The sequence below is a fragment of the Columba livia genome, chromosome 1, assembly GCF_036013475.1.
Source record: "Columba livia isolate bColLiv1 breed racing homer chromosome 1, bColLiv1.pat.W.v2, whole genome shotgun sequence".
Lineage (NCBI taxonomy): Eukaryota > Metazoa > Chordata > Aves > Columbiformes > Columbidae > Columba > Columba livia.
In genome coordinates, this window is record NC_088602.1 from 211,977,732 (window position 1) to 212,003,590 (window position 25,859).

General features: G+C 57.8%; 1 protein-coding gene across 11 annotated transcripts in view; it reads right to left on the reverse strand.

Annotated features, from left to right (window-relative positions):
• The window catches only part of SHANK3 (SH3 and multiple ankyrin repeat domains 3), a 370,798-nt gene that overhangs the window by 254,179 nt on the left and 90,760 nt on the right, over window positions 1–25,859 (reverse strand). For all 11 annotated transcript variants that reach the window (XR_010469752.1, XM_065049482.1, XM_065049478.1 and 8 more), the window contains exons 7-11: window positions 21,866–22,017; window positions 21,396–21,563; window positions 20,285–20,401; window positions 19,540–19,617; window positions 5,488–5,554 (exon numbers count right to left, since the gene is read on the reverse strand). Coding sequence is in view for 10 of the 11 variants with exons in the window: in XM_065049482.1 (XP_064905554.1) it covers window positions 5,488–5,554; window positions 19,540–19,617; window positions 20,285–20,401; window positions 21,396–21,563; window positions 21,866–22,017 (582 nt within the window). In the remaining variant the exon portion in view is untranslated. The remainder of the gene's footprint in view (window positions 1–5,487; window positions 5,555–19,539; window positions 19,618–20,284; window positions 20,402–21,395; window positions 21,564–21,865; window positions 22,018–25,859) is intronic.

The window sequence follows — 25,859 nt, forward strand, 5'->3', positions numbered from 1 at the left end:
TCTTGTCCCTCCCTGTCACTTGAGTGAGGGTCTGTCACCCTCCTGTCCCCTCCCTGTCACCTGAGCGAGGGTCTGTCACCCTCCTGTCCCTCCCTGTCACCTCAGCGAGGGTCTGTCACTCTCTTGTCCCTCCCTGTCACCTCGGCGAGGGTCTGTCACCCTCCTGTCCCTCCCTGTCACCTCGGCGAGGGTCTGTCACCCTCCTGTCCCTCCTGTCCCCTCCCTGTCACCTCGGCGAGGGTCTGTCACCCTCCTGTCCCTCCCTGTCACCTCAGCGAGGGTCTCTCTGCCCGTCCTGCTCAGTGCCAGCCCTTCAGATCTTACTGGCATTTGCAAAACCTACATTGAGAGCTCTAAACCCACGAGTTAATCAAAGCCGCCCGTTTTCCCTACACGCGATCCTGAGCCGCGCTGGCAGCGCGCGGAACTGCAACAGACCCCAGCCTCTCCCTCCCCACAGACCCATCAGCCCCAGCCGCCCCAGCACTGGGAACGTCCATGGCAAGAGCCGGGCGCGTTTCCACTCCTCTTGGCCCTGCTCCGTCCGGCACACGGCGGTTCTGCTCGGACCGCCCGGCCACCGCCACCCCCAGGGGAAATCCTGACGACTGCTCGGACCCGGTACGGGCGGCACACGAATTAACAGTGATGGCAGAAAACCAGAGAAATCTAACGCGTATTTCTGATCTGTCTTTGTAATAATCCCTACGCACACCTCTGCGCTGGCAAAAAACGCAGCCAAGAGCAAAAGAGAGCGTTTAAACGTTCCCCCAGCAGCCCGAGACGGCGCAAGCCGCGCTGGCAGCGGCGGGCGCTCCAACGGGCGGGCGGGAGCCGCCGCGGCCGCGGCCGGAGGAGCTGGCAATCCAGCGCTCTGCTTCGCTGGCCTGTGCTCTAACGCCTCCGACAGCTCCAGGGACGGGAGGCAGCTTTGAGAAGGGCCCTGGGATGATTCCAACCACCATGCAGAGCCTGGCTTCGTGTCCCTGCCACGAAAGCCTGGAAACACGGAACAGGACACTTCTCAATTAATAACAAGCAATGCGAGTTTAATTTCTATCAGCCAGGATGGCTTTGAGAGCTCAGATCTCACTGACAAAAATAACGGCTGACATCATAAGGCTGGGTGAGACTGCCGGCCCTCTGCTGTTCTGATTGTGGACAACTTACCGGAGCACGTTTCAACAGACCCGGTAAGAACTGTTAATGCAGAACAACAGCTGGGAATATTTCCAGTCTTACCCACTGTGCCAGTTCTTGGTACAGGAGTAGTTATATTTCTGTATTTATCAATGGCTTAGGAAAGATACAGGTCATGGGCAGTAAAAGCAGAGGTGACACAGTGGCGGGGGCAGCGACGTGGGTCAAACCACCGTGGTGAAGGTGGTACATTCAAACTGGACACGAGTAAGGAACGTTTGTACACTGAGGGTGGTGAGAGCCTGGCCCAGGTTCCCAGAGAGGTGGTAGATGAACCATCCCTGGAGACATCCCAGGCCAGGCTGGACGGGGCTCTGAGCACCCTGAGCTGGTGAAGATGTCCCTGTCATGGCAGGGGGACTGGGGGGCTGGGAAGGTCCTTCAACACAAACCATCTGTGATTCTACAACACACAAGAAAGGGTATGAACACAATGAAATCTCAGGCGTTTGTTGAGGCAGGATCATCCCAGGATGCTCCATCACAGCCTGATGGGGGATGAAGCGCCGGGGAAACACGAGCAGAGGTTGTACAACACAGGGCTGCTCCTCCAAAGGCAGCGACACCGAAACGACCCGAGTCCCGACACAAAACTGCTGAGAACGGGCTCCAAGCTCAGTGCGGCGAGCACGAGAACTGAAATAACCAGAGCTATCGGCCCTGGCAAACGGTACCATCGTCTGTTCAGCCACAGGATATTAGGGGAAAATGCATCTAAATTCAGCCCACACTTCTAAAAATAATGTTAGAAACAGTCAATGTTGAAAATAAAACCATGCGATGGTTCAGAAGCCGGTCAACCTGATCTATATCAAGAAAATAATGAAATGGAAGCTATTTGTGGTTTGCCAAGGTGACAGTCAGTGTCACGGACAGATTTGTATGCTGGGCAAGAGCTCTTACCAGAATGTTCGTACAGACTCGTGCGAGCTTTACTGTTCTCATCACAAGTTTGCAACACCAGCCACTCTGGCCTTAAAAATTTACTGTTCCATCACCAGCTTTTTGAGGAATCTTTCCAACTCAGGACACAGAGGATCAGATTTCTCCAGTGAGGTCACCCCTGCACAGGCCCACGGTCACTGGGGTCCGAGCGCATCCCTGCGGAGCGGCTGGAAGGGCCCTCGGAGAAGTGGGGACAGGAGGAGCATCCCCTGGGGACAGGAGGAGCAGCCGCCCCTGGGGACAGGAGGAGCAGCCGCCCCTGGGGACAGGAGGAGCAGCCGCCCCTGGGGACAGGAGGAGCAGCCGCCCCTGGGGACAGGAGGAGCAGCACCCTGGGGACAGGAGGAGCAGCCCCCTGGGGACAGGAGGAGCGCCCCCCCTGGGGACAGGAGGAGCAGCACCCTGGGGACAGGAGGAGCGCCCCCCCCCGCCTGGGGACAGGAGGAGCAGCCGCCCCTGGGGACAGGAGGAGCAGCCGCCCCTGGGGACAGGAGGAGCAGCCGCCCCTGGGGACAGGAGGAGCGCCCCACCCTGGGGACAGGAGGAGCAGCCGCCCCTGGGGACAGGAGGAGCAGCCGCCCCTGGGGACAGGAGGAGCAGCCGCCCCTGGGGACAGGAGGAGCGCCCCCCCCCGGGGACAGGAGGAGCAGCCCCCACCTGGGGACAGGAGGAGCAGCCCCCACCTGGGGACAGGAGGAGCAGCCCCCACCTGGGGACAGGAGGAGCGCCCCCCACCCGGGGACAGGAGGAGCGCCCCCCACCCGGGGACAGGAGGAGCAGCCCCCACCTGGGGACAGGAGGAGCAGCCCCCACCTGGGGACAGGAGGAGCAGCCCCCACCTGGGGACAGGAGGAGCAGCCCCCACCTGGGGACAGGAGGAGCAGCCCCCCCTGGGGACAGGAGGAGGAGCACCCCCCCTGCGGACAGGAAGAGGAGCACCCTGGCCTGGGTGTCTCCCCAAGACATGAGCAGTGAGCACCTGAGAACACCTCCGCAGGCACCTGGAGCGGCTGGGCCGAGGCCCTGCGGCACCCCGAGACCTCCTGCTGCTGCCGAAGGGCTCGCGCTGCCCCGCCACCCCCAGACACCGTGCAGACAGAGCAGCAGCGGCTGCGCGGAGCAGCCGGGGCCGGGCCGGGCCGCAGAGCGGCTGTGGGGGCACCAACAAGTCCTCACAATCCAGCCTCTCTGGTCCAACCAGGAACACAAAGCACAGCAGGTGCCACTCACGGCACCCTCTGCCTGACCCAGGAAACACGAGGACAAGCTAAAAACCAGAAACCATGGAACAGCCCAATTCCACAGCCTGCACAAACGTTTTCTACCGTACAAGCACGCTCTCCCTCCCCAGGTTTGCAGCCTCCGCTCTGAGCCCCCCCAGCGCCAGTGCCGCGGCTGTGACAGAGCGAGCGGCTCTCGGTCCCTGCAGAGCCGAAGGGATGGGACCTGTGCACGGGGAGCGTGGTGAAGCCTGAGCGAGGTGTCCTGCACCCACCGGCTGCGAACGGCCGCCCCGGCCACCCCACACCCACCTCCTGACCCCACACGGGGGGAGCCTGCTGGACCCGCGGGATGAACGCCCTCAGCACATGGGGCACCTCGGGTGTTCTTCTGAAACACAGCTTCTGGGTTATCTGCACATGAAATTCAGTTCACACTTGCTCTGCAGTGTAAGACAGAGCACAGCAAGTGGGAACAGCTCCAGCGCAGAGGAACGTCCCCAACACAGACGAACGCTCCCGGAGCCTGAAGTGCAGCTGCACGCTCAGGGCTGTCCTGAGGACGGGGCCAAATCTCCCGCTAAGCATCCCTGCTCCTCCCGGCGGGTCCCCTCCCCGTGCTCCTGGCGGCAGGGCCGCCGGGTCCCGCCTCACGGCCACACAAGCGCAGTGTCACACTGGGAGCCCCGGGAGAAACGCTGCCGCTCACAGCGCTGCCCCGTCCCCCCAGCGCCTCCGTGTCCGTGTTCCTTGCGCTGTTGGGGCAAAGGCCAGGCCACGGCACCCCGGTAACGCCAGCCCGTCCTCTGGTCAGAACGTGCACCTCTCCGTTCCTAATGAACCTCGGAGAACAATCTCTTCTCTCCTGGGAAGTTCATCTGCCAGTTCCCGTGACCCCAGGTGGAAACCATCTGGACCTGCTGGTTTGCTCGAGATTAGTCTGCAACTGTTACCTGACCTATTTTTATATAAAAAGCCATATCTAAAACATGAACAATTCATTCTACCTGACACGTTTTCATGCTCTTTTTCAATAAAAAGAATTGAGCCAGTCAATCACAGACTGAGATTCAATGACAGAGGGACTCGGACCGGCAGGGACCTCTGGAGGTCAGCCAGTCCAAGCCCTCTCCCAGCACCGACGGTCACTACTTGCCACTGGCATTAACGGGGTGGCTCTCTTGGGAGCACCCTTCGCTGATGTAGTTATATGGAATTTTCAGGCTTTTCCCCATGTCCTTTCTGACTCTTCCACCTCCCCACAAGTTCTCAGCAGCCGTTTATACCCATCGGCCACAGCCACCTGAGGGAGGAGGTGACAAAAGGTGCCTTGGGGCCAGGTTTCCAGATCCACAGCCCCTTCCAAGAGCCAAGCCCGGCACTTGCTGGCTGTTTCTAACTCCACAAGTCTTTTTTCGGCTGCTGACCTTCTGTGAAGGTGCACACGCCAAGAATTAGCTCTTCACCCCGGCTCCTCCGTGGCTCTGGAGGGCTCTGAACCAATTCTCGGAATAATTCAAGAAAACTTAACAGGTGTTGATTTTGTCTCTGACCTAAAACTCAGTTTTGCACGACACACGTCGCATATCCACAGAAGACACACGGTAAGGAAAAGGGCCGACCGGAAAACCCCAAACTACTCCCCCATAAAGAAGCAAGTGCAACCAGAACAGCGGCTCCTTTGCTCCTTTTACCGACAGAGCGGCAGCTCCGTGGCCGCGGCCGCTGCTGGGACAGAGCTCGTCTCCCCGTGCACCAGTCGCTTCGCAGCCCAGCAGGACCAAGAGGCTTCGGGCAGGAGGCGGTTGCACGGAGAGAGATAACGGTAAAGGGATTTCACAGAAGAGCGTCTCAGAGCTCCTGGGACTAACGGTTCCGTTAATTCTTTAGCTTGGCAGCCTCAGCACTCACGAGCAAACCCCGGACTGAACAAAGTAACTGGATGCCGACGGCCCCGGGGAAAGCAGCTCTGTCCTGCTGCCCCCAGACCCAACCAGCCCAGAGCTGCGGCTCCAGCGCCCGCCACGGACAGAGCCAGGGAAGCAGGAACACAGCCACGCTGCCCCCAGCACACAGCAGGGTCAGAGGGGGAGGAGAGGGGAGGAAGGAAGATCAAACTCACCAACATCAGACTCTTTGTGGGTTTTGATGATTTCAGCCAATTCGAAATTTCCTGCAATGATGGCCACCTGAAAGAGAGGGAGGCAGAGAGGTGAGCGGCTCGGCAGCTCCGGCCCCGCGCTCGCTGCCGCGGATCGCGCCAGATGGACCCGTAACAGCTGCTTCCCGCGGGGACGCGGAGCCAACGATTGTTCTGCCTCAGCTCACCCAGTCGGTAACCCCGAGGTGAAAACGCGCTCCCGGCACCGCAGGGACAGCGCATGGCAACGGCCCGCGCAGCGAGCGGCGCCGAGCAGCTCCGAGATGGCCGGTCCCTCTCCCGGCCCGGCGGTGACCGCCTGACGCCCGCCAGGAGTTAACACGAAGTCCCGCGGGCACTGACCAAACGTTCTCCAGCCGGAAGCTTCCCAGGGAATCCTGGTGAGCCGAGGAACCGGCCGCCGAGCTGCCCAGGCCGGGACCGACCCGCGCTCGCTCGGGCTGCGCTGGCCAAGCAGCAGCTCGGCTCAGTAAAGCCGCAGCGTTTCAGACCGATGTTAAGTATTGCTTTGCCTACCACCCATCCCACGGCTTCTCTGCACAGGAAGAACCGTAGAGGACCCAAAGGAACAGGGAAAGCGGGGAGGCTGAACGCGGGTCTGCCACAAAACACTCGGACAACACAGGTCCGTGTTTGGGCAGCGATGCGCTCGACCCCAGCCACAGCAGAGCGGCTGCTCCGGGCTCCAGCGAGGGAAGGGCCTGAGCCGCAGCCTAGAGCCCCTTCCAGGAGACCGTGGGGAAGCAGAACGGACCCTGAACGCCGGTGGCCTGCGGGCGCAGGGCATCTCACACAGACCTTTCCTGCTGTGTGCAACCTGACGACGAGTCAACCTCTTCATTCCATGAACACGACAGCCTGGGTGAGCACTGTGAGCAATCCCTGCTAAGTAAGCGAGCTGTATGGCAACGGTTTTACTACCCAGAGGTCAGTGGATGAGCCCAATTTAAACTCAGGATTAGTCATTTAGCTTAAGTAGATGCATACTGAATGTAATGGATTATTTAGAAATACAAGGTTGTGTGATTTTTAATATACTCCTTGATTCATGTTACTTGGTAGATTAGATTTGCTAAAATTTTAAGCTGTAAGGTCCTACCTGTATTTACCAAAAGCAGCTACAGACTACACTGAACACCTGCAAGGGAAAGTCCAGCTCGCACTTTGCTGGGAGAAACGGGACTGACTGGGAAAACAACGATGGAGCCAACGCAGGGACATCCCAGACGCCCGCAGAGCTGAGAAGGAAGGATTTATCCAGACAAAACAGCACCTTCGAGGACACAGACCAAACCCAATGCCAACAGCTGACACAACAGAGGCGACGTGGAGTCGGGAAAAGGGTCCAACGGGGAGCAAAGGACCCGATGGCAAAATTCTGCTATTGGACTGAATCTCGGTGTGAATGGCCTGTAAAGATATAACAGTTCATAGTTTCCTGTGCTCGGGTGGAGCTGTGCGCAGGCACCCGGCTTGAGCCAGCCCTGCTGCTATTCTGCTCCATTAAAGCTTTTATTTTCTGAGGATTCTGTTTCCTGAAAGTCTGCTCTGCACACGGGTACGGGTGTCCCTGGAAGTTTGCATTCAGAGCTCCACGTACGGGCTCCGGAGCCAACGGTATCAGGGAAGGAGCATCGTGAACGTTTCCATGGTGCCGATACGGCCTCGCCGGAGAGTTTGGCTCCGGGGCTTCAAAACAGTCCCGGGAGCAAACGGTCATGGGGAAAGAAAACGCCTGAGCGTCTGCTTCATAAACGGATACAGGCACCCGAGAGAAGGTCAGCAGCACCGGCTTGGTGCATCTCCCCATGCAGTAAATAACACAGCAAACCCGCCACCGAGCTCTTTAACATCGCGCCTCTCGTTAAGAAACCTAAACCCTAAAAGCCCTCCCCCGTGACACTTGCTCCCCAAACCGCTCCCGCAGGTGCCCACGTGCTGGGACGCAGGACAGCGGCGTTCCGCACAACGGGGATTACGCGTGTATAAGGAGACAGAGTGAAGCATGAAGACTTCAGCTGATAGACCAGCGACTCTTAGCTGATGTCTTACGTGTCTAGGGAAACAGCCTAAGGCAGCGCCGCACGGCAGCCAAGGCCCAGCAGTGCAGCACCTCAGAACAACGTGCAGAAGCATCGTTTTAACACGTGAGCCTGGCCCAGGCTGCCCAGAGCGGGTGTGGAGTCTCCTTCTGTGAGCCATTGCACCCCCTGGGATCCTGTGTGATCTGCTCGGGGACCCTGCGTGAGCAGGTGGGGCTGGGACCTGCACAGCTCCCGCAGCACTGACAGCTGGGGGGCCGGTGCTGGGACAGCAAGACGAGCAGGAGCACACGGAACCCAGCACCGGGCCTCGAGGAACTGAACGGGAAGAGCTGCTCTGGAGCCACCGGCCGAGTCCTGCGTCCGACGGGAGCCGCAGCCACCGCTGCCCTGCGGCCCTGCGCCCCAGGCCCTGCTGAGCCCCCGCCGCACCTGCAGCTGGATCGGGAATGAGCAGCAGCTGGATCGAGCTGATTCTGGGCAAAAGCAAAGTGCCGCTGCTCGGGGCACGAGAACACGTGTGAGAACAGGCTGGGACGAGGCTGCTGGCTCTGCCTGTCCCTGCTGGAACCGTCACCCCCTCTTCTTCCCAGGCTGGGGCTGGTGCTTGAGAGGAGCGTATCGATGGGGCAGCAGGAGCCGAAGCCCAGAGCCAGGAGCAGCTCCAGCGGCTCAGCGCTCCCTGCCCTCCCACCACGGCAGCTTTTAGAAATACCAGCTTCGTTTGCACGTCCCCACTAACTTGTGACGAAGGGATATATTTAACGCGGTGACTCAGAGCAGCACGCACACCTCTCCACTATCACCCTTTCTCAGCAGAAATAGTCTCACTATCCTCAGCCCAACAATGTTTATGTGCATTTATTTCATTTTCTGAGGCCCAGAATCCCGCCCTGCTCCTCAGCTGCAGCTGGAAGCGATCGGGGAGGGCTGGAAGCAAGACACTTTCCTTGTGCACTTGGGAAAGGAGGCCACCACAGCAGAGAAAAACCGAGTCACAGGCTGCTTTCCCCCAGGCGTGCTTCAAATGGCCATCTCCCCAGGTCCGGCCTTACATACACATACACAGGGACAACGTCTGCCCTCCCAAAGTCATATTCTTTGAGCAGGCAAACAAACCTCTGTACAGAGGGGCGAGTGACCTGAATTCGGATAATCTGAAAGGAAAAACAAGCAAACTGACAAAATTTAGAAAAAGCATTTGAGCTTTGAAGTTCCTCAAACAAACAGCATGAAAAATCCTAATTCCGAGTACAAATGATGAGTCTTATCAGATGTAAGTCTCGGGAATAATTGCCAAAAGGCCGGCGAATCATGTGCTGCGCAGGAGCCGCTCCGTGCACGGCTGGTGCCGCCGCCCCTGCACGGCTGGTGCCGCTGTCCCCGCTCTGGCTGCGCTGGGGCCGGTGACACCACAGGACACGCACCTGCCATCGACCCCCGGCAGGTGACACACACCCGCCATCGACCCCCGGCAGGTGACGCAGCTTCCAGGGCTGCACCAGGCCACGCCGCGTGAGGCGCCTGTTAGGAAGGTAATCTCGCAGAGATCCCTGGGGAGGGAGCAGAGCCCCGCTGGGCACGTTCTCCAACCCAAGCTGGAAATAGGAAGGAGCCGGAAGGATTTCACACCGCTGCCAGCTCAGCTGGGGCGCGGGGCACAGCGGCTGCCCCGCCTGGGGGGGCACAGTCAGCGTTCCCATGCACCCCCAGCACCTGCACCCTGCGCCCCCAGTACCTCCGCTCCAGCACCTGCACCCCAGCATCCCGGCACCTGCACCCCGGCACCCGCACCCTGCACGCCCTGCACTGGCAGAGCCATGAGGACCCCGCACCACAGACCATGCCCTGAACGCCATGTCAGAAGCAAAAGCTTTTCGGGGACAGGTAGACAAGAAAAGGAAGCCTCAAGGACAGAAATGCCTGAATTTCCAGCTAGCAACTTGAGCGGCTGTACAGCACAGTGGGAGGAATTGGTGACTGTCAGAAAAACCACTCTGACCTGCCCACAGAAGACCAATGACCCACTTGGAAGCAATCAGCCAGATGCCCCCACACGAACGCTTTAACATCGCAGCCAGGTTCCTCCTCCTGGTGGTGCCGGGGGTGGTGGTGCCGCGCAAAGGGCGTTTCTCACCGCGGTTTGCCCTGGTGCCACAGACCAGGCTATGGAAACACACGCTCAGGCTGCACAACCATCTACGGCTCCGGCACAGGGTTATTTTCTGAAATGCCTGAGTCATTCCACAGCACGATACGAAAAGTGACAACGCTTTTAAATCTAACAGCTATTTGCCTATTTTTATCTTTTTAGGCAAACTCGGTCACTTCTAACAGAAAGGAGGGGCACCTGAGGGGGCTGCGCGGCACGTAACGCCAGCGCGCATGTGAGGCCGAGAGTTAACAGCAGAAAACTGAAAGATCACTCAAATATTCCCTGTAAGAGTAACGGCGGTGAGATCTCACCCAGGTCCTGCGGGTGACAGCGCTGCACAATCACTCCTCGCCAAAGAGAAACAAGGACAAGAGCTACATGCATGAGCCCCTGAGACAGTCCCCAGCCCCTCCTGGTGACACCGAGCTCGGGTGACACTGATGAGGACCCACCAGGACCAGCAGCACACCACTGAACCAGCACCGGCCCGCAGAGCGCAGGGCGCCCAGGTGTGGAGAACCAAAGCACCCGTCTCAGGGGCCGAGGCCACCGGCACGGCCGGCGCCAGCGCCGCCACCTCGCTCACCAGCGAGAATCGACCTGCACAGAGGCCGGTCAAACAACTCCAACCCACGGCACCGCACTCGGCCTTCACCCTGGGCCTGACTCTACAACGGTGTTCAACCTTTCCTGTTCTGAGCTGTGGCTGTATATTCACACTAAAGCACCTGTTACCTCCTTGCACCGAGGTGTGATGTGAGACGGTGAAGACAGAGCTCGGGTGGATGTACTGAGCCATGGGAAGACACCGCGGTTACCTGCTCCAAGGGGCAGGGCGCTTGAACAAGGGCGAGGATAAGGTCACGTTCTGATCGAGCTGATCAGAGTTCTGATCGAACTGATGGAGCAGGAGCCCAGAGGAGGCACCTCCAGGCTCCCGCAGACCAAACCCCGTGACCCCTCTGCACCCGCTGCCACCAGCCCGTGACCGTCACACGCTGCAGACGTGGACCTGCAGAGGCCCAGGGCAGGGACACCAGCTGCAGGACAGGCCGCGGTCCCACCCCGTGTGACAGGGTGACAAACCCGCACGGCTGGCACTGAGCCCAGCCCATCCCGGCTCCAGCGCCGGGTCCTGTGGGGCTGCTGAGGAACCAAGAGCCACAGTGCAGAGGGACATAAGATCTGTGCTGACCACCCTGCCACCGCGGCCAGGATTTCGGCAGTCCTGTGGAGGGCTTGGACAGGAGCATCTCCAGGGACAGGAGTCCTGGCCAACCTGCACTGCAGTATTTGGCATGGGAAACATAAAAAAAACATCCTGAAGGTTAAAAAAAATGGAATCACTTTCCCAGTACAACAACAGTGGGTACAATCACCTTGAACTTGTTCTCATAGTATGGACACTGCCAGGTCCAAGGTGGATTTCCACCACTACCTGCTCTCTAGTCCCCAGAGATATCCGGCAAAGCGCCGTTGCCCTGTGCGCAGGGGGGGCGGGACCCATGGCGTGCAGGCTCACAGGTGCCACCGCTGGACACGTCACCTTGCACGGTCTCAAAGAGGAGAGCGGGGGACTGGGAGACAGAAGAGCAGCAGAACACATCAACCACCCGTGAGTCACAGGCTCCCAGCCGAGCGCCCCCGAGCTGAGCGACGTGTCCAGCTGACACAAAAGCTCATCGGCATCTTCACAATGTGGGAAGAAAAAGGAGGAGCGGGAAGTGAAGAGATCGAGTTCAGCGGCAGGAGTTTCCATTCTGGATGGTACCTTCAAAAGGGAGTTACGTGGATGAGGATCAGAACACCGAGCGGATGCCAGAGTAGCTCTGAAAACACGGATGTGTTCCCGTATTTTCATAAGAAGCCCATACCCCCACGGGCTGAACCTCCAGCTGGGAAGCGACAGACTTCCCAAGTGAAGCCGACCTCCGCGGTTGCTCCACGTTAAGCACGCCATGCTCTCAGAGGTGTCTCAGTCGCAGACACAACAGCCAGAGAAGTCCAGAGCTTCCCAGTTACCACCCACACGTGCGAAAGGCGGAAAAGGCAGCGGGAGCGGCGCTGGCCGCGGGTGCCGGGGGTGCCGGGGCGGGACGGGGGAGATGCCCCAGCAGCAGCTCCCGCAGGCGCCGCGGGGAAGGGAGCGATCGCCAGCGGTGCTGGGCACGAACCGGCAGAGCTGCAGGGAGGGCTCCGGCGGCCAGGCTGGTGCCGTGACACACCAGAGCCACCCAGCAGCCCTCGGACCCCGAGAAGCATCTGCCCACAGGCCAGACCGGTGTCAGCTACTTCTGCGTCACTTTACCCAAGACTTCTCCAGTTACCGAGGCTTCCCATGGCTGATGATTTGCGACCTGCCCATTATCGCAGATAACAGAGAGCAGAATGATTCTTTTTAATCATCGCATTTTATTTAGCCAGGCAGCACTGCTACACGTCTGCACTGTTTTCAAGCCGTCTACCTCTCCTTGGCCAGGCAGACTCCAAGCGTGTTCTATATTTGCTCTAGGCCTCCAGCAGTCTGGCACTGCTACCGGGTCAGTCCTGCCGCTCACATACGGCAGCTCCATCTGGGCCGCCATACGAGCCGGAGCTCTAGATACGTTCCAGCATGTGTGCTGCCATCGCACCGCACAGATGCAGCTCGTCTGGTGCTCCCGGGAGCGTCACCGGGTCAGTGACGGTGTGACAGACCCAGCACCTCCTGGAGCAACAGACAGCGCTCCTGCGCGGGACAAGCGCAGCCCCGGGGCCGCGAGCCAGCCAGCCCTGCCGCGGGCACACAGAGCCAGGTTCCTTTCTATCAAGAAGCCAGAACTTCTCTTCATATTTTCAGTTATGGTTGTTCACACCTTTTCTCTTCGCTTCACAATATCTTTTTTTGTCCATAGAAATCACAGCTGGTTTGGGTTGGAGGGACCTTCAAATGTCACCCAGCCCCCTGCCATGAGCAGGGACATCGTCACCAGCTCAGGGTGCTCAGAGCCCCGTCCAGCCTGGCCTGGGATGTCTCAGGGATGGTTCAGCCACCACCTCTCTGGGAACCCGGGCCAGGCTCTCACCGCCCGTAGCTGCGGTTACATTCGAAATGTCTCATTTATTACTGTACCTCTTTCCTCACCTGTCAGCTTCCTCGCTGTTGGAAACACTTTCAGAAGCATCACAATCCTGTACAAGTTGTGCAGCACCAGAAGCGTTACCCACCCTCACAATATCCAGGTTGTTTTGCAGAATCTTCACAGGACTGTGTGTGGTACATTGAGAATACCGATGGATATTTACCATCTAGAATGTTTTTCTGGATTCTTTTTCCTGCATACCCTATGCCAATTTTGACATCATAGGCTCTAATTAGATTTTATTCTTGTTTTACTGATAACTTGCCTAGTTTTGGGAAAGTAAATCATGTTAAAAGCAAAAAGCGTAATACACAGATTGACTGACAAGTCCATGAGCTTGGCTGGCAAAGCAGCGATGTCTGTAATCAGAGAGACGAAACCAGTACGGTCTGGTACAAACCCGCCCTTGGAACCACGAAACCAGTGTATAAATAGAGATGGAGAATAACCGGCTGGACACGGTACAGCAGAACTCAAGGCGGGGTAACAGCGGAAACCCCAAGCTGAACACACGTCAAGGAAATAGCGACACTGCATAAAGAAAAATGTCATTTTAGGAGGTATTAACCAGATGGCAAAGACCCGTCTGGGCTGACACACACGGTGCTGGGACAAAGGTCTTCGGGAAGGAGGCAAACGAATGGAAAGCACCAAGCTGGAACTTTGGATCCCTGAGGAAAGATGGACAGAAGTGGGTTTGCTCACCTTAAATCTTAAAAGACTATTAAAAAAACGTTGGTGATGGCTTAACCCAGCAGTTACCGCTGGAGGGACAAGGAAACGTGCCGCCTCCGCCAAGACCTTTGAGCGAAGCCACAGAAACTCCTGATTTTCCCAGCACAGAGGAGCCCTGAGGAAACCCCCCGGACAGCAACACCTCCAGGGCTGCTTTCCTGCCCCGAGCGGGGAGAAAGAGCGCCGTCCCGACCTCCGCGGGAGACATTTGTGCCCAGAAACGCATGGCACGACACATCTACCTTCCCCCACGACAGCACACCTGGACTGCATCCTGAAGACACATATCCATGTGTGTGTGTGATTTGTTATATTCAATTTATCCTGCTCTACGTGTATTTGTTACTGCAGAGGTGTTACTGCAGGACATTGCTCAGGACATTGCTCAGGCCCTCGGTCCAAAGCAGCTGCGTGCCGGTGACGAGCCCCAGCTTTTGGTTATTCTGAAGTCTAAGAAAGGTCAGAAGAAGCCGGGTTTCTGCGTTACCTGATCGTCAAGGACAACAAAGAGCTTAAGCACAGACAACGGACTTCTCAGAGGTCCTGAACTTTAATAAACTGTATTGTTGAAAGCTAACAAATATACTTCTAAATGCCAAAAAAATAATGTCTTCCCACTCAGAGAGCAAACGCATTAAGTCTGAGGAAGACATGTTGTGGTTTCAATAAATAGCAGGTTGAATAACCACTCCAAGCGCCAACAGGAACTCCACACCTCCATACATTATTTTAATTTCCACTATCGTAGAGCTCGAGAGCGAAATCAGTCGGCTCGGCACACGCACAAACCCACCGCCTTACACCCAAGTGTTCCACAGGAGCACGAGGTTACCGCTGCACCGACAAGAAAATACGGAGCTGCTTAATAAAATCCCGCTATAGACATTCCCGCATCAGGCAGAACCCTCGGCACTGGCCGGGTGTAGGTCTTCAGAACACGTCAAGCGGCAGACGTTGTTTCCGTTTTACGCGCTGAGGAACAACAGGCACTTGCAGGAGCTCACAGCTGAGCTCACCACACTGAAAAGTACCCCCTCGCTCCAGCAGCTCCTCCCCAGCGTTCTCCAACACCAAACGCTTTCCTACATTAGTAGCATTACATTGATTTGTTTCTATGACATCACGAGGTATGTCATCAGTAAGTTAGAAATCCAAACGCTGTCAGCTAAAATTTAAGTTAAATTAGAAAAGAATCACAGTTAACTGAAGACATTCCTTAACAAATCACTCCGTTTGAGAATATTCCGTTGCCTGGGCAACGTGACTGCAAATTGCGGAGTTCAGACCGTGATGTCTATTTTAAAGCAACAAGATACAATCTCCACAGAAAATCCATCTAACAACCTGTTAGCGCTGTTCCAGAAAGCTGAGACAAACGGCGCGCTGGGATAGCGAAGGTTTCAGGAGAACCACTGGAGCCGTTCTGAGGCCCGGTGACGGGACGGGCGCAGCAGAGGTCGGGGCGCCCGAGGGGACACGGGCGGGGAGCAGCAGGAGCGGCAGCACCAGCAGGAGCCGGAGGAGCCACGAGCTCCGGCACCGCGACCAGCGGTTTGGTGGCTTTGCCCCTGAGCTCTTTGCTGCACAGTTCACCAACATGAGGAGCAAACAGCACCAAACTTCCCCCTGCAGCGCTCCAGGCTGGGCGCAGAGTGGCTGGAGAGCAGTCGGGCAGAAAGGGACCTGGGGGACTAATGGACAGGAAGCTCAACATGAGCCAACAGTGTGCCCAGGTGGCCAAGAAGGCCAATGGTGTCCTGTCCTGTATCCAAACCAGCGTGGTCAGCAGGACAAGGGCAGTGATCCTTCCCCTGTGCTCTGCATTGGGGAGGCCACACCTGGAGTGTTGTGTTCAGTTCTGGGCCCCTCAGCTCAGGAAAGAATTTGAAGTGCTGGAGCGGGTCCAGAGAAGAGCAACAAGACTGGGGAAGGGACTTGAGCACAAGCCCTATGGGGAGAGGCTGAGGGAGCTGGGCTTGTTTAGTCTGGAGAAGAGAAGGCTTAGAGCTGAGCTCAGCACTCTCTAGAACTACCTGAAGGGCAGTTCTAGCCAGGTGGGATTGGTCTCTTCTCCCGGGCATCAGCAATAGGACAAGGGGCCATGGGCTTCAACTCTGCCAGGGGAAACTGAGGCTGGAGATGAGAAAGCAATTCTTTGCAGAGAGAGTGGTCAGGCATTGGAATGGCTGCCCAGGGAGGTGCTGGACTCACCGGCCATGGAGGTTTTAAACTGAGACTGGCCATGGCACTTAGTGCCATGATCTAGTCAATGGACTGGAGTTGGACCAAGGGTTGGACTCGATGATCTCTGAGGGCTCTTCCAACCCAGTCCATTCTGTGGTTCTGTGAAACCGGCGGGTCAGTCAGATCTCACAGAACCACCATGTGGTATCCAGGGCCTTATCTGCCTGCGTGCCGGGTTCCGCACCCAGGTTATGAACCACCGATACTAGTGGCAGCGCCAGAGATCCGCAGGCGTGAACTGAGCCGCAGCCAAAACGGCGCCAGGAGCAGCCCCTGGTGCCGGCCACGGCCTGCGCCCACCGGCAGCCCTCGGGGAGAGGGACGGTACAACCAGCTTTGAACGCACCCACAGGAGCGGAACGCTGCACTATCCACCAGGAAACTCAGATTTACCGTCCAGAAGAACACCGGGAAAGCAGGTATTTTGTAAACGGAGACGACCAACAACGGCCATTCGTAAAGACCGAACCAAATTCAAGGCATCCAAGTCACTTCCAGGAGAGGGAGCGGGCCAGGCTCTGCGAAGACACTGAAGACATGTAGCTGTCCTCTGCTAAACTTCTGACAGCCTTCTGTGCCGATCTCAGAAACAACAGAAATTAAATCTGGCTGAAATTCCTGCCAAGCGCTGAAAAACTGATGAGAAAACTAATTCCTGACTGTCAGACTACAAATGTATGCTAAACGGATTTCACAGGAGCCGACCCAGGTTCAGCAGGACTCAGTCTCACCATCGGCAGAGGGATGATGCACTGCAGAATGTGCTTATTAAGCTCCTAGTTGTGACCAAGCAGGAAGGAGACGCAAAGTCATTCGAGTATTATAATTGAAATGATTGTTGGAAACTCAAGAAATAAGTGTGTGTGGGGGTGAAGATTTAGTCTACAGAGACAAATGCAACGGCAGTTTATGTACAGGGATTGCAGGAGATGGGTCAGCCCATGGCAGTGTCCAGCTGTGGCCCCTCAGTTCCAGCAGGACAGGGAACTGCTGGAGAGAGTGCAGCGCAGCCACCAAGATGCTGGAGGGAGTGGAGCATCTCCCGTGTGAGGAAAGGCTGAGGGAGCTGGGGCTCTGGAGCTGGACAAGAGGAGACTGAGGGGGGACTCATTGCTGGGGATCAAGATGGAAAGGGTGAGTGTCAGGAGGATGGAGCCAGGCTCTTCTGGTGACAACCAGGGACAGGACAAGGGGCAATGGGTGCAAACTGGAACACAGGAGGTTCCACTTGACTATGAGAAGCAACTTGTTCCTGGTGAGGGTGGCAGAGCCTGGCCCAGGCTGCCCAGGGGGTTGTGGAGTCTCCTTCTGTGCAGACATTCCAACCCGCCTGGACACCTTCCTGTGTAACCTCATCTGGGTGTTCCTGCTCCATGGGGGGATTGCACTGCATGAGCTTTCCAGGGCCCTTCCACCCCTGACATCCCGTGATTCTGTGATTCCTCGAGGTTCACCATGAACAGGAGCCCATGGGCACAAGGTACAACACAGGGAATTTTGCCTGGGTGTAACAAGGAGGCTCCTCAGCAGGAGGACGCTGAGCAGGGGCAGGAGCCCCAGGGTGGGACCCCGGGGGGGTTTCCAGCCCCAGCAGCCGCGGGTCCAGCCGAGCAGGGCACGTCCCCGCGTCTCCATCCGCAGCACCAGCGCGGCCGGGGGAGCTGGGACTGCAGCATCACCAGCTGAAAGTGAGTCAACCAAGTCACGCTGTGCAGAAAAAGGAAAACATAGCAGGATTTACAATGAGCAGCCTCACCTCCAACACGTGCAGTGTAACCCCACCGCTCCGCGGAACAGGCTGCTTTCAGCTGGAGACGGCTACTTTAGGAACAGAATTAAACAAAAGATACGGAGAGACTGCAGAGCAAATCAATAGCAATGACCAGGTTATGCTTTCAAGGGCCTGTGAGCTCTGGGACGTTCACCCAGAGAGCAGCGATCGGGTGGGGAAGAGGTGACCTGACTGGAGAAGCAGAAAGCAGGCAGCGAGGACAAAAATAACCTGTTCTCAATGACAGGGAAAAGCAACAGGCTTAAAACTCAACAGGAAAGATCCAGGTTAGATGTCAGAAAACACTGAAAGGAAGAGTGAAGCGCAGGAGCAGCCCAGCCCGGGACGGGGCCCACGAGCAGGGGAGCAGACACCATAGCACCTTCAGACAGAGCCGACCCGGGGATACGGCAACGGAGCCCAGAACCCGACCGCCCGGCTCCCTTTCAGCCACGGCTTTCTGCTGCCTTCCCCGCGGGGATCCGAGCGAGGGAGCACAGGAAGGGCCCTTACCCCACCTCGGCTGTTCCGTGGGGCCCTTACCCCACCTCGGGGGGTGTTCTGTGGGGCCTCCTGCAGCATCCTCAGTGCGGGACAGGACAGGGCCGGTTGTGCAGGGGTGACGAGGCGGGTGAACTGCCTGGACCAGCAGCTCCAGGGCGGTGATGGGCCACACGGAGCTCAGCTGGTGGCTGGTTACGAGCCCATTCCCAGGGGCGGGCACAGCGGCTGGTCCCTTTTGGTATGGCAGTGGCCCAGCAGGGTGACAGGAGGGACATCGCTGTCACCAGCCCGGGAGCACCAGCGTTACGTCCTGCCCGGGGGCTGCAGCCGCCCCGTGCTCAGTGCAGGACGGGAAAAGGAGCCCCCGATGTCCTGGGGATCCCGGGGCCCTCAGACCCGGCCCCGGCAGCGCCCTCGGGCAGGGACCGGCTGACAAAAGCCTCGGTACGTGCTCGGGCTGCACGACCGATCGGCGTCACTGGAGCTGCACAAGTGACGGAGCGCCGCAGCCAGAGCAGCTCTGCGCCAACACAGCCCGTACCAACCAACAGGAAACCTTGTCTGCTCACAGCACAACTGCCTCCAAATCAACCAAACAGAACGCACCACAGAACCACCAAAAACCACCACTCTCCACCAAAACCGACACCAGCACCATCGCTGAGACGGGACAAGCGCCTGCGACCTGGGCCAAGTGACACGACTCGTGGAGAACGCAGAGGAGACGCCTCTGCCAGAGAGGGCGCAACGGTGGGATAAAGCACCTTCCACCACTGCTGGGAACGGGGGAATCGGAGCAACACATGGAGAAAGAAAGACGACTGCACCCGCGGGAGCACGGGTGTGAACCAGAAACACCCCCACACCCCACTCACTTCCCTTTGAACCGCCGCAGGAGCTCAAGTTCATTGCCATCACCCTGTCCTCCCAAGTCTGAACACAAAAGGCACCACAGCCCGTCACTTCGGACCCTCCTCCGCCGCAGCCGCCTGTGCCCCGGGCGAGGGGGCGCACGGGGAGCACGCGGGCACAGCTGCTCCAGGGGCCGCGCAGCCTGACATTGCCGTCCCGAACCCGGCCCGACGCCGTCACCCCAAACCCGATCTTCTGAACAGGGGATTTCAGCTCCCAGGAGGAGCCCGGCGCCGCAGAGGGTTCCGGGCCACCCTGCACAATGAGGATGCGGATTTGCGTCGGGGAAGATAACCCAGCAGATTACAACCTCTAAACCCTCTGAATGACTCTGTGCTATCTGGAGCCATCTCAGGGTGCTGACACCAAGATACCACCTCCACAGCCCTTCCCACAAGTACCGCGTGTTCTCTTTCCCACCCCAGCAACCAAGCCGGTGTCAGAACCAACGCCCTGAACCGGGGTTCGCTCCGCTAAGCGCTGTGCCCGCCGTGCCCGCGGAGGCTGGGCCGGGGCTCGCTGCCTCACCTGGAACGCCGTCTGGCTGTTGTAGTTGCGGATCTCTTTGCTCGCACCGCGGAAGAGGAGGACCCGAGCACAGCTCTCCTGCAACGGGAAAGAGCAGTGAGCAACAGTGCCCTGCGCTGCCCTCAAAACCCAGAGACCAGCAGCAAGAACTCAGGGCCATTTGTGAGAGGGACAGGACCCCAGTCCACAAACCTTCCCCAGCACAGGCTAAAGGCCACAGGATGTGCCCAACAAGCCCCGCCCTGGGCATGTGCCCCCCTCAGATTAAATGTGAGCACCTGGGCAAATTAGCACCCACCTCAAACTAAGTGTGAGCACCTGGGCCAAATTAGCACCCACCTCAAACTAAGTGTGAGCACCTGTTCCCAGGCAGCCCTCTCCACCAGGCAAACCGCTCCCTTCCCACTGGGAGCGGGGGCTTGTTGAGAAGGAGAACCAGAGGAAAAATTACAGAACAGTAAATCAACAGTAATTCAGGCAGCAAATCAGCAAAAACCTCTTGGGAACAGGAACAGATTAAACCCCGGACTCTTCTCCAGCCACCTGCCCCTTGAGAAATCCCAAACCAGGCTGGTGCTACAAACACAAAGAGCCTCGTCCCCGTGGATGCCGCTCAGAAGGACGTTTCGGGGGGGGACCAGCACCAGCAATGAGGAGATGCCCCGGCGCGACGCCGTGCTCTCTCAGCCAGGCCGGTGCCCCACCGACACGTTCCTGTTTAATGCCCCAGAGGGCACAGGTGTACCTGGTTATAGAGAGCGCAAATGTGGAGAGCCGTGTTTCCTGAGGCGTTCTGCGCAGTCATATCCGCTCCGTAGAACAGAAGATGCTCCAGGTGCTGCACATGGCCATAGCGACATGCCTGCTCGAAATGCAAAGTGGAAAACAGAAAGAGAAATCAAGGAGCCGCAGGAAGATAACAAATCCCATAACATGCTCTGCTGGACTCATCGCGCTGGAAAAGCTGAATCAGGCTGGACCTGTAAGCTGAAAAGCCCCATTAACATGCACACACACACCCTGCTGCTCCTTACAGCAACTTACACCTGGACGCTCATCAGATAAACCACCTCTACAGCGGCTGCAGGTGTGGGGTCAGGGTCACAGCAGTTCCAGGTCCTCCTCCAGACCGTTTGTTATCCCCGTGTAATCATCCAGTGAAAAGAAGCCCCGAAGCACACGCAGGCGAAGGGGCGGGCGGCAGCCCCCATCTCTGGGTAACTGGTGTGGTATTTCCCTCTACGTTTGGTCCATCCCAGGACCAGCACTCCTCAAAGATCTGCCACAGCAGGGTGGCCGCGGCCAGTAAATCGGGATCACAAACACACATCTCTTGTTTTCTCATCCTCATGCATTTGTCCTCAGCTGTGCCAGCGCTCATCCACCTTCGGGCGGCTGAGCGCGGGTGCTGGGGTGTGGGTACAGACAACCCGCCCTCCCCATGGTCCCAGACAAGGGACTCCAGAGCCAGCGCATCCTCCCTTCCCCTCGAGGATCTGGGTCTTGACGCCCAAAGGCAGCTCAGGGCCCGACCCCCGGCCCATGTCCTCCCCACGCCAAACCCACCCGTCGATGTGTGAAACAGGGACAGATACAACTGGTTTGGAACCAGAATGTCTCATGCGTCCAAGAGCCGGGCAGAGCCCAGGGCTGATCCCGACACTGCTGACCCAGGCCAGAACAGGCCAGCACACGGTAGCGTGAGCTGGGACACCAGGAGCCCGGCCCAGCGCAGGAGCTCGGTCCTGGTGCCACCAGCCTGCCGGGCAGCATCCCCGTGTCTGCAGGGACACCCGCGGGACGGGACGAGCCCCGTCGGCGGCAGGACAGCGGCCACCCCCCGCGCCCCGTCCCACCTGGTGGATCTCCTGCCAGCCGTTCTCGTCCACGCAGCCCAGCCGGGCGTAGTCGTGCAGCAGCAGCTCGCAGCAGTAGGGGTCCCCCCCCACCATGGCACTGTGGTACAGCGGCGTCAGCCCCCGGCTGTCCTTGTAGTCCGGGGAGGCACCCAGGTCCAGCAGCGTCTGCAAGAGAAGCGCCTGCCTTGCTCCACAGCTGCAGGTGGCCTCGCGGTGGGAAACCTGCCCTGCGGGGCCCCGGGGGCGCTCCCACCGTGGCAGGTGTCAGTGCCCCCCATCGCACCCCAGGGCTCACGTAATCAGTGCCACGCTCTTGTAACGAGCTGCGTCCCCCGACAGCAAAGCGAGGGGTGCTCTGGCCCAGGAAGGACAGAGCGTGCGTGCAACCTGGACGGGGTGCGTGGAGGAGCCGGTGCTGGGGCACGGGGCAGGGGGAGGGAGGGGGAGCCCCGGCCGCCCCCACTCACCAGCAGCGCCGCGTGGTTGCGGCACCGCACGGCCTTGTGCAGAGCCGTCATCCCCTCCCGCGTCCGGAAATCCAGGTGCGCTCCCCCGTTGCGCAGAGCCTTGATCATCTCGGCGCTGAGCTCCAGCTGGGCGGCCGCCGTCAGGGGACACTCTGCAGAGCGGGGACAGACGGGTGAGACCCGCGGGGACACCCACCCCTCGGGGACACCGCTGGCCCCTCGCTCGGGCTCCGGCAGCGCAGGCTCCTGCTCGCAAACCCCACATCCACGCCGGCCCCGCGCGGGCTGAGCGCTGGGGCTGCCCCTCGGCTGCTTTGGTGCGGACAAGAGTCCCGCAGAGGGGAGGAAGGAAAGCGCGGCAGTTTAAGGGCTGGCAGAAGTGCCTCCGCTGGCCCCTGTCTGCAGGACAGCCACACCTGGGCACACTGTTCGTACCCGCGGGAGAAGGGGTGAGCACCGGTATCCTCATTCCGTTCCTCCCTGCAGACATCAGCTACAACTACATTCATATTTTTCAGAAAGGTACCTAATTTGCACATAAAATATCTCAATTTAGTAGAAATAACTATTTAAATGGGAATAATAAAATGGTTTGAGACCCAAATAGAAAAGAATACAAATACTAATTTTCGAGCCTGCTATCAGCCGCATTTTTAAACGAGACAGGCAGAGGTCAGACGAGGCTCTGGGCTTTGCTAAAACCCGCTGGGCTTTGTGCTACAAGACACCAGCACCAAGAAATGAGGACGGCTGAGGGCGCTGCCACGAGGACTGGAGACGGGTTCACCTACAAGGAACCACCAGCGAATGAGAATGTCACCGCTGGTCCTTCCCTGGCGCTGTCCTCGCCAAACCCCATCACTGTAACAACAGTCTGGAAGAAAACGAGAAGTACTCGCTAAGAAATGTCACACGCACGCGATGTTGTTATACGTGTCAAAGCCAATGGTACGAGGCATCGACCTCCATCTCCACGTGCAGTTAAACCACAGGTCGTTGCTCAATATCTCAGTTTAAATGAGACAAACTCTTCAAAGAGGCAAAAGACAGAAAACGAGGCTTCAAATCTTCCGTTAGTCTGTTATTAATACGCCAAATTCAGCTGAAAAATCTATCACATTTTCTTGCATCTCAAAGACTGAGAAAGGTCCAAACAGGGCGTTCCAAGAGGCACTGAATGAACTGCAGCAAGCGACTTGTGCGCTAAATCTAATCTAATTACTGCCTAACCCGGGATTTCAGAGATTGCACTCTGCTAATTCTTGGAAACGTGCGAGCCAAATATATGCTTGAAGTCATTAACGAACAAGCGCACGAGATGCGCAGCAGCAAACCGGAGCAGCAAGATGGGGCGTTGTGGGTTGCACGGCGATGGGAGCGGCAAGCGGGGCAGCACTGACCTGTGTGGTAAAGCCAGCACTAACCTGGGTGTAAGGCCAGCACTAACCTCTGCGTGGTAAAGCCAGCACTAACCTGGGTGGTAAGGCCAGCACTAACGTCTGCGTGGGAAAGCCAGCACTAACCTCGGTGTGGTAAAGCCAGCACTAACCTGGGTGGTAAAACCAGGACTAACCTGTGTGATAAAGCCAGCACTAACCTGTGTGGTAAAGCCAGCACTAACCTGTGCATGGCAAAGCCAGCACAAACCCGTGTGTGGTAAAGCCAGCACTAACCTGTGTGGTAAAGCCAGCACTAACCTGTGTGCGGTAAAGCCAGCACTAACGTGTGTGGTAAAACCAGCACTAACCTGTGTGGTAAAACCAGCACTAACCTGTACGTGGTAAAGCCAGCGCTAACGTGTGCGTGGTAAAGCCAGCACCAACCTATGCGTGGTAAAGCCAGCACTAACCCGTGTGTGGTAAAGCCAGCACTAACCCGTGTGTGGTAAAGCCAGCGCTAACCCATGTGTGGTAAAGCCAGCACTAACCCGTGTGTGGTAAAGCCAGCACTAACCCATGTGTGGTAAAGCCAGCACTAACCCGTGTGTGGTAAAGCCAGCACTAACCCAGGTGTGGTAAAGCCAGCACTAACCCGCGTGTGGTAAAGCCAGCGCTAACCCATGTGTGGTAAAGCCAGCACTAACCCATGTGTGGTAAAGCCAGCACTAACCCGTGTGTGGTAAAGCCAGCACTAACCCATGTGTGGTAAAGCCAGCACTAACCCGTGTGTGGTAAAGCCAGCACTAATCCGCGTGTGGTAAAGCCAGCGCTAACCCATGTGTGGTAAAGCCAGCACTAACCCGTGTGTGGTAAAGCCAGCACTAACCCGCGTGTAGTAAAGCCAGCACTAACCCATGTGTGGTAAAGCCAGCACTAACCTGTGTGGTAAAGCCAGCACTAACCTGTGTGCGGTAAAGCCAGCACTAACCTGTGTGCGGTAAAGCCAGCACTAACGTGTGTGGTAAAGCCAGCACTAACCTGCGCGTGGTAAAGCCAGCGCTAACCCATGTGTGGTAAAGACCATCCCGAGACGCGGGGTCACCCTCAGCCTCCCAAACACGCGGCTGGAGAGCAGGAGCTGCCGCGCCGTGCCGGCCCCGTCTGGTACCGCGGCCCTACAGACCTCTGACAAAGGGAGCAGTGACACACGAGCCCTGCAAATGGCAGCCAAACCGGAGAAAACTCCCTCAAACCAAAGACTGGAGGAGTGCGGCCTCTCCTTAATTAAGGAAAGGAAGATTGAATGTTGACTTGATTACCATGTATAAATACCTCCATGTGAAGACATACCCGGTACTAAAGTGCTCTTTAATCTAGAAGATAAAGTAGGACAGCTGGAAGCTGAAGCATACAAATTGAAATGAGAGGCGAATTTTAAACAGCGAGGGTGATTAAGCAAACCCCGAAGGAAAGGCACAGCTCTTCTGTCCCCTGAATCCAGACTGATGACTTTCTGGCAAACATGTTTAAGCTTTGCTTGGTGAGCACACACACACAGAGCACCCCGCGAGACACGGGTCGGACGGAAGGTACCACAGCTCCACCTGCTCTGAAGTTCCAGGAACCCTGAGTACCCAACAGCAGTTTTATGGCATTCTTCCATCCTCACAGAACAGGCTGTAAGCAGCACTGAAGCGCTCCTGCACAAGACCCAGCGCTGGGTCCCTCTGCTCTAACAGCCTATTTCTGCACCTCATAGCATCCACTCCGGTTTTGCCTTTGGTTCTGAACCGGATCCAAACAACAACTGGATCCAAACTACAACGCATCTGGTGCTTTTCCTTCTTGCCCCTCTATATTTAATAGTCTGGTCAGTACTCCAGAGCCTGCTCCTATAGGCCTCCACCCTTCTGTGAAACAACATCTGGGTTCAAACCGCATCAGATCCAAAACCCTGCCAGCACCTTTCCAAGCGTCACGCTGCCCGCTGTGAGGTGACACAGCACACCCCGGAGCGCAGGACTTTCCTTGTAAGGAAAGATCCCCCCAATGCTCGTACGGTCTCGGGCAGAAATGACCGCACATGTTGCTGAGCTGTCTGGCCTGGTCAGAGCAGACAGCGACCGGCCCGTGTGCTGTTTGTCACACGGGCATCGTCCACCAGGACACTCGGCAGGTCCAGCCAGGGTGGCGACACCTGCAGATTAAACAGGGTGAACAACCCCGGGACCATTTGAGCGGCTCTTGCCAGAGCGCAGCCGCACCAGCTGCCATGTCCCAGCCCCGCAGCTGCAACAGCTGCCACATCCCAGCCCCGCAGCTGCACCAGCTGCCACATCCCAGCTCCACATCTGCACCAGATGCCACATCCCAGCCCTGCAACAGCACCAGCTGCCATATCCCAGCCCCGCAGCTGCACCAGCTGCCACGTCCCAGCTCCACATCTGCACCAGCTGCCACACATCCAGCCATGCAGCTGCACCAGCTGCCACGTCCCAGCCCCACATCTGCAGCAGCTGCCACATCCCAGCCCTGCAGCAGCACCAGCTGCCACATCCCAGCCCCGCAGCTGCACCAGCTGCCACTTCCCAGCTCCACATCTGCACCAGCTGCCA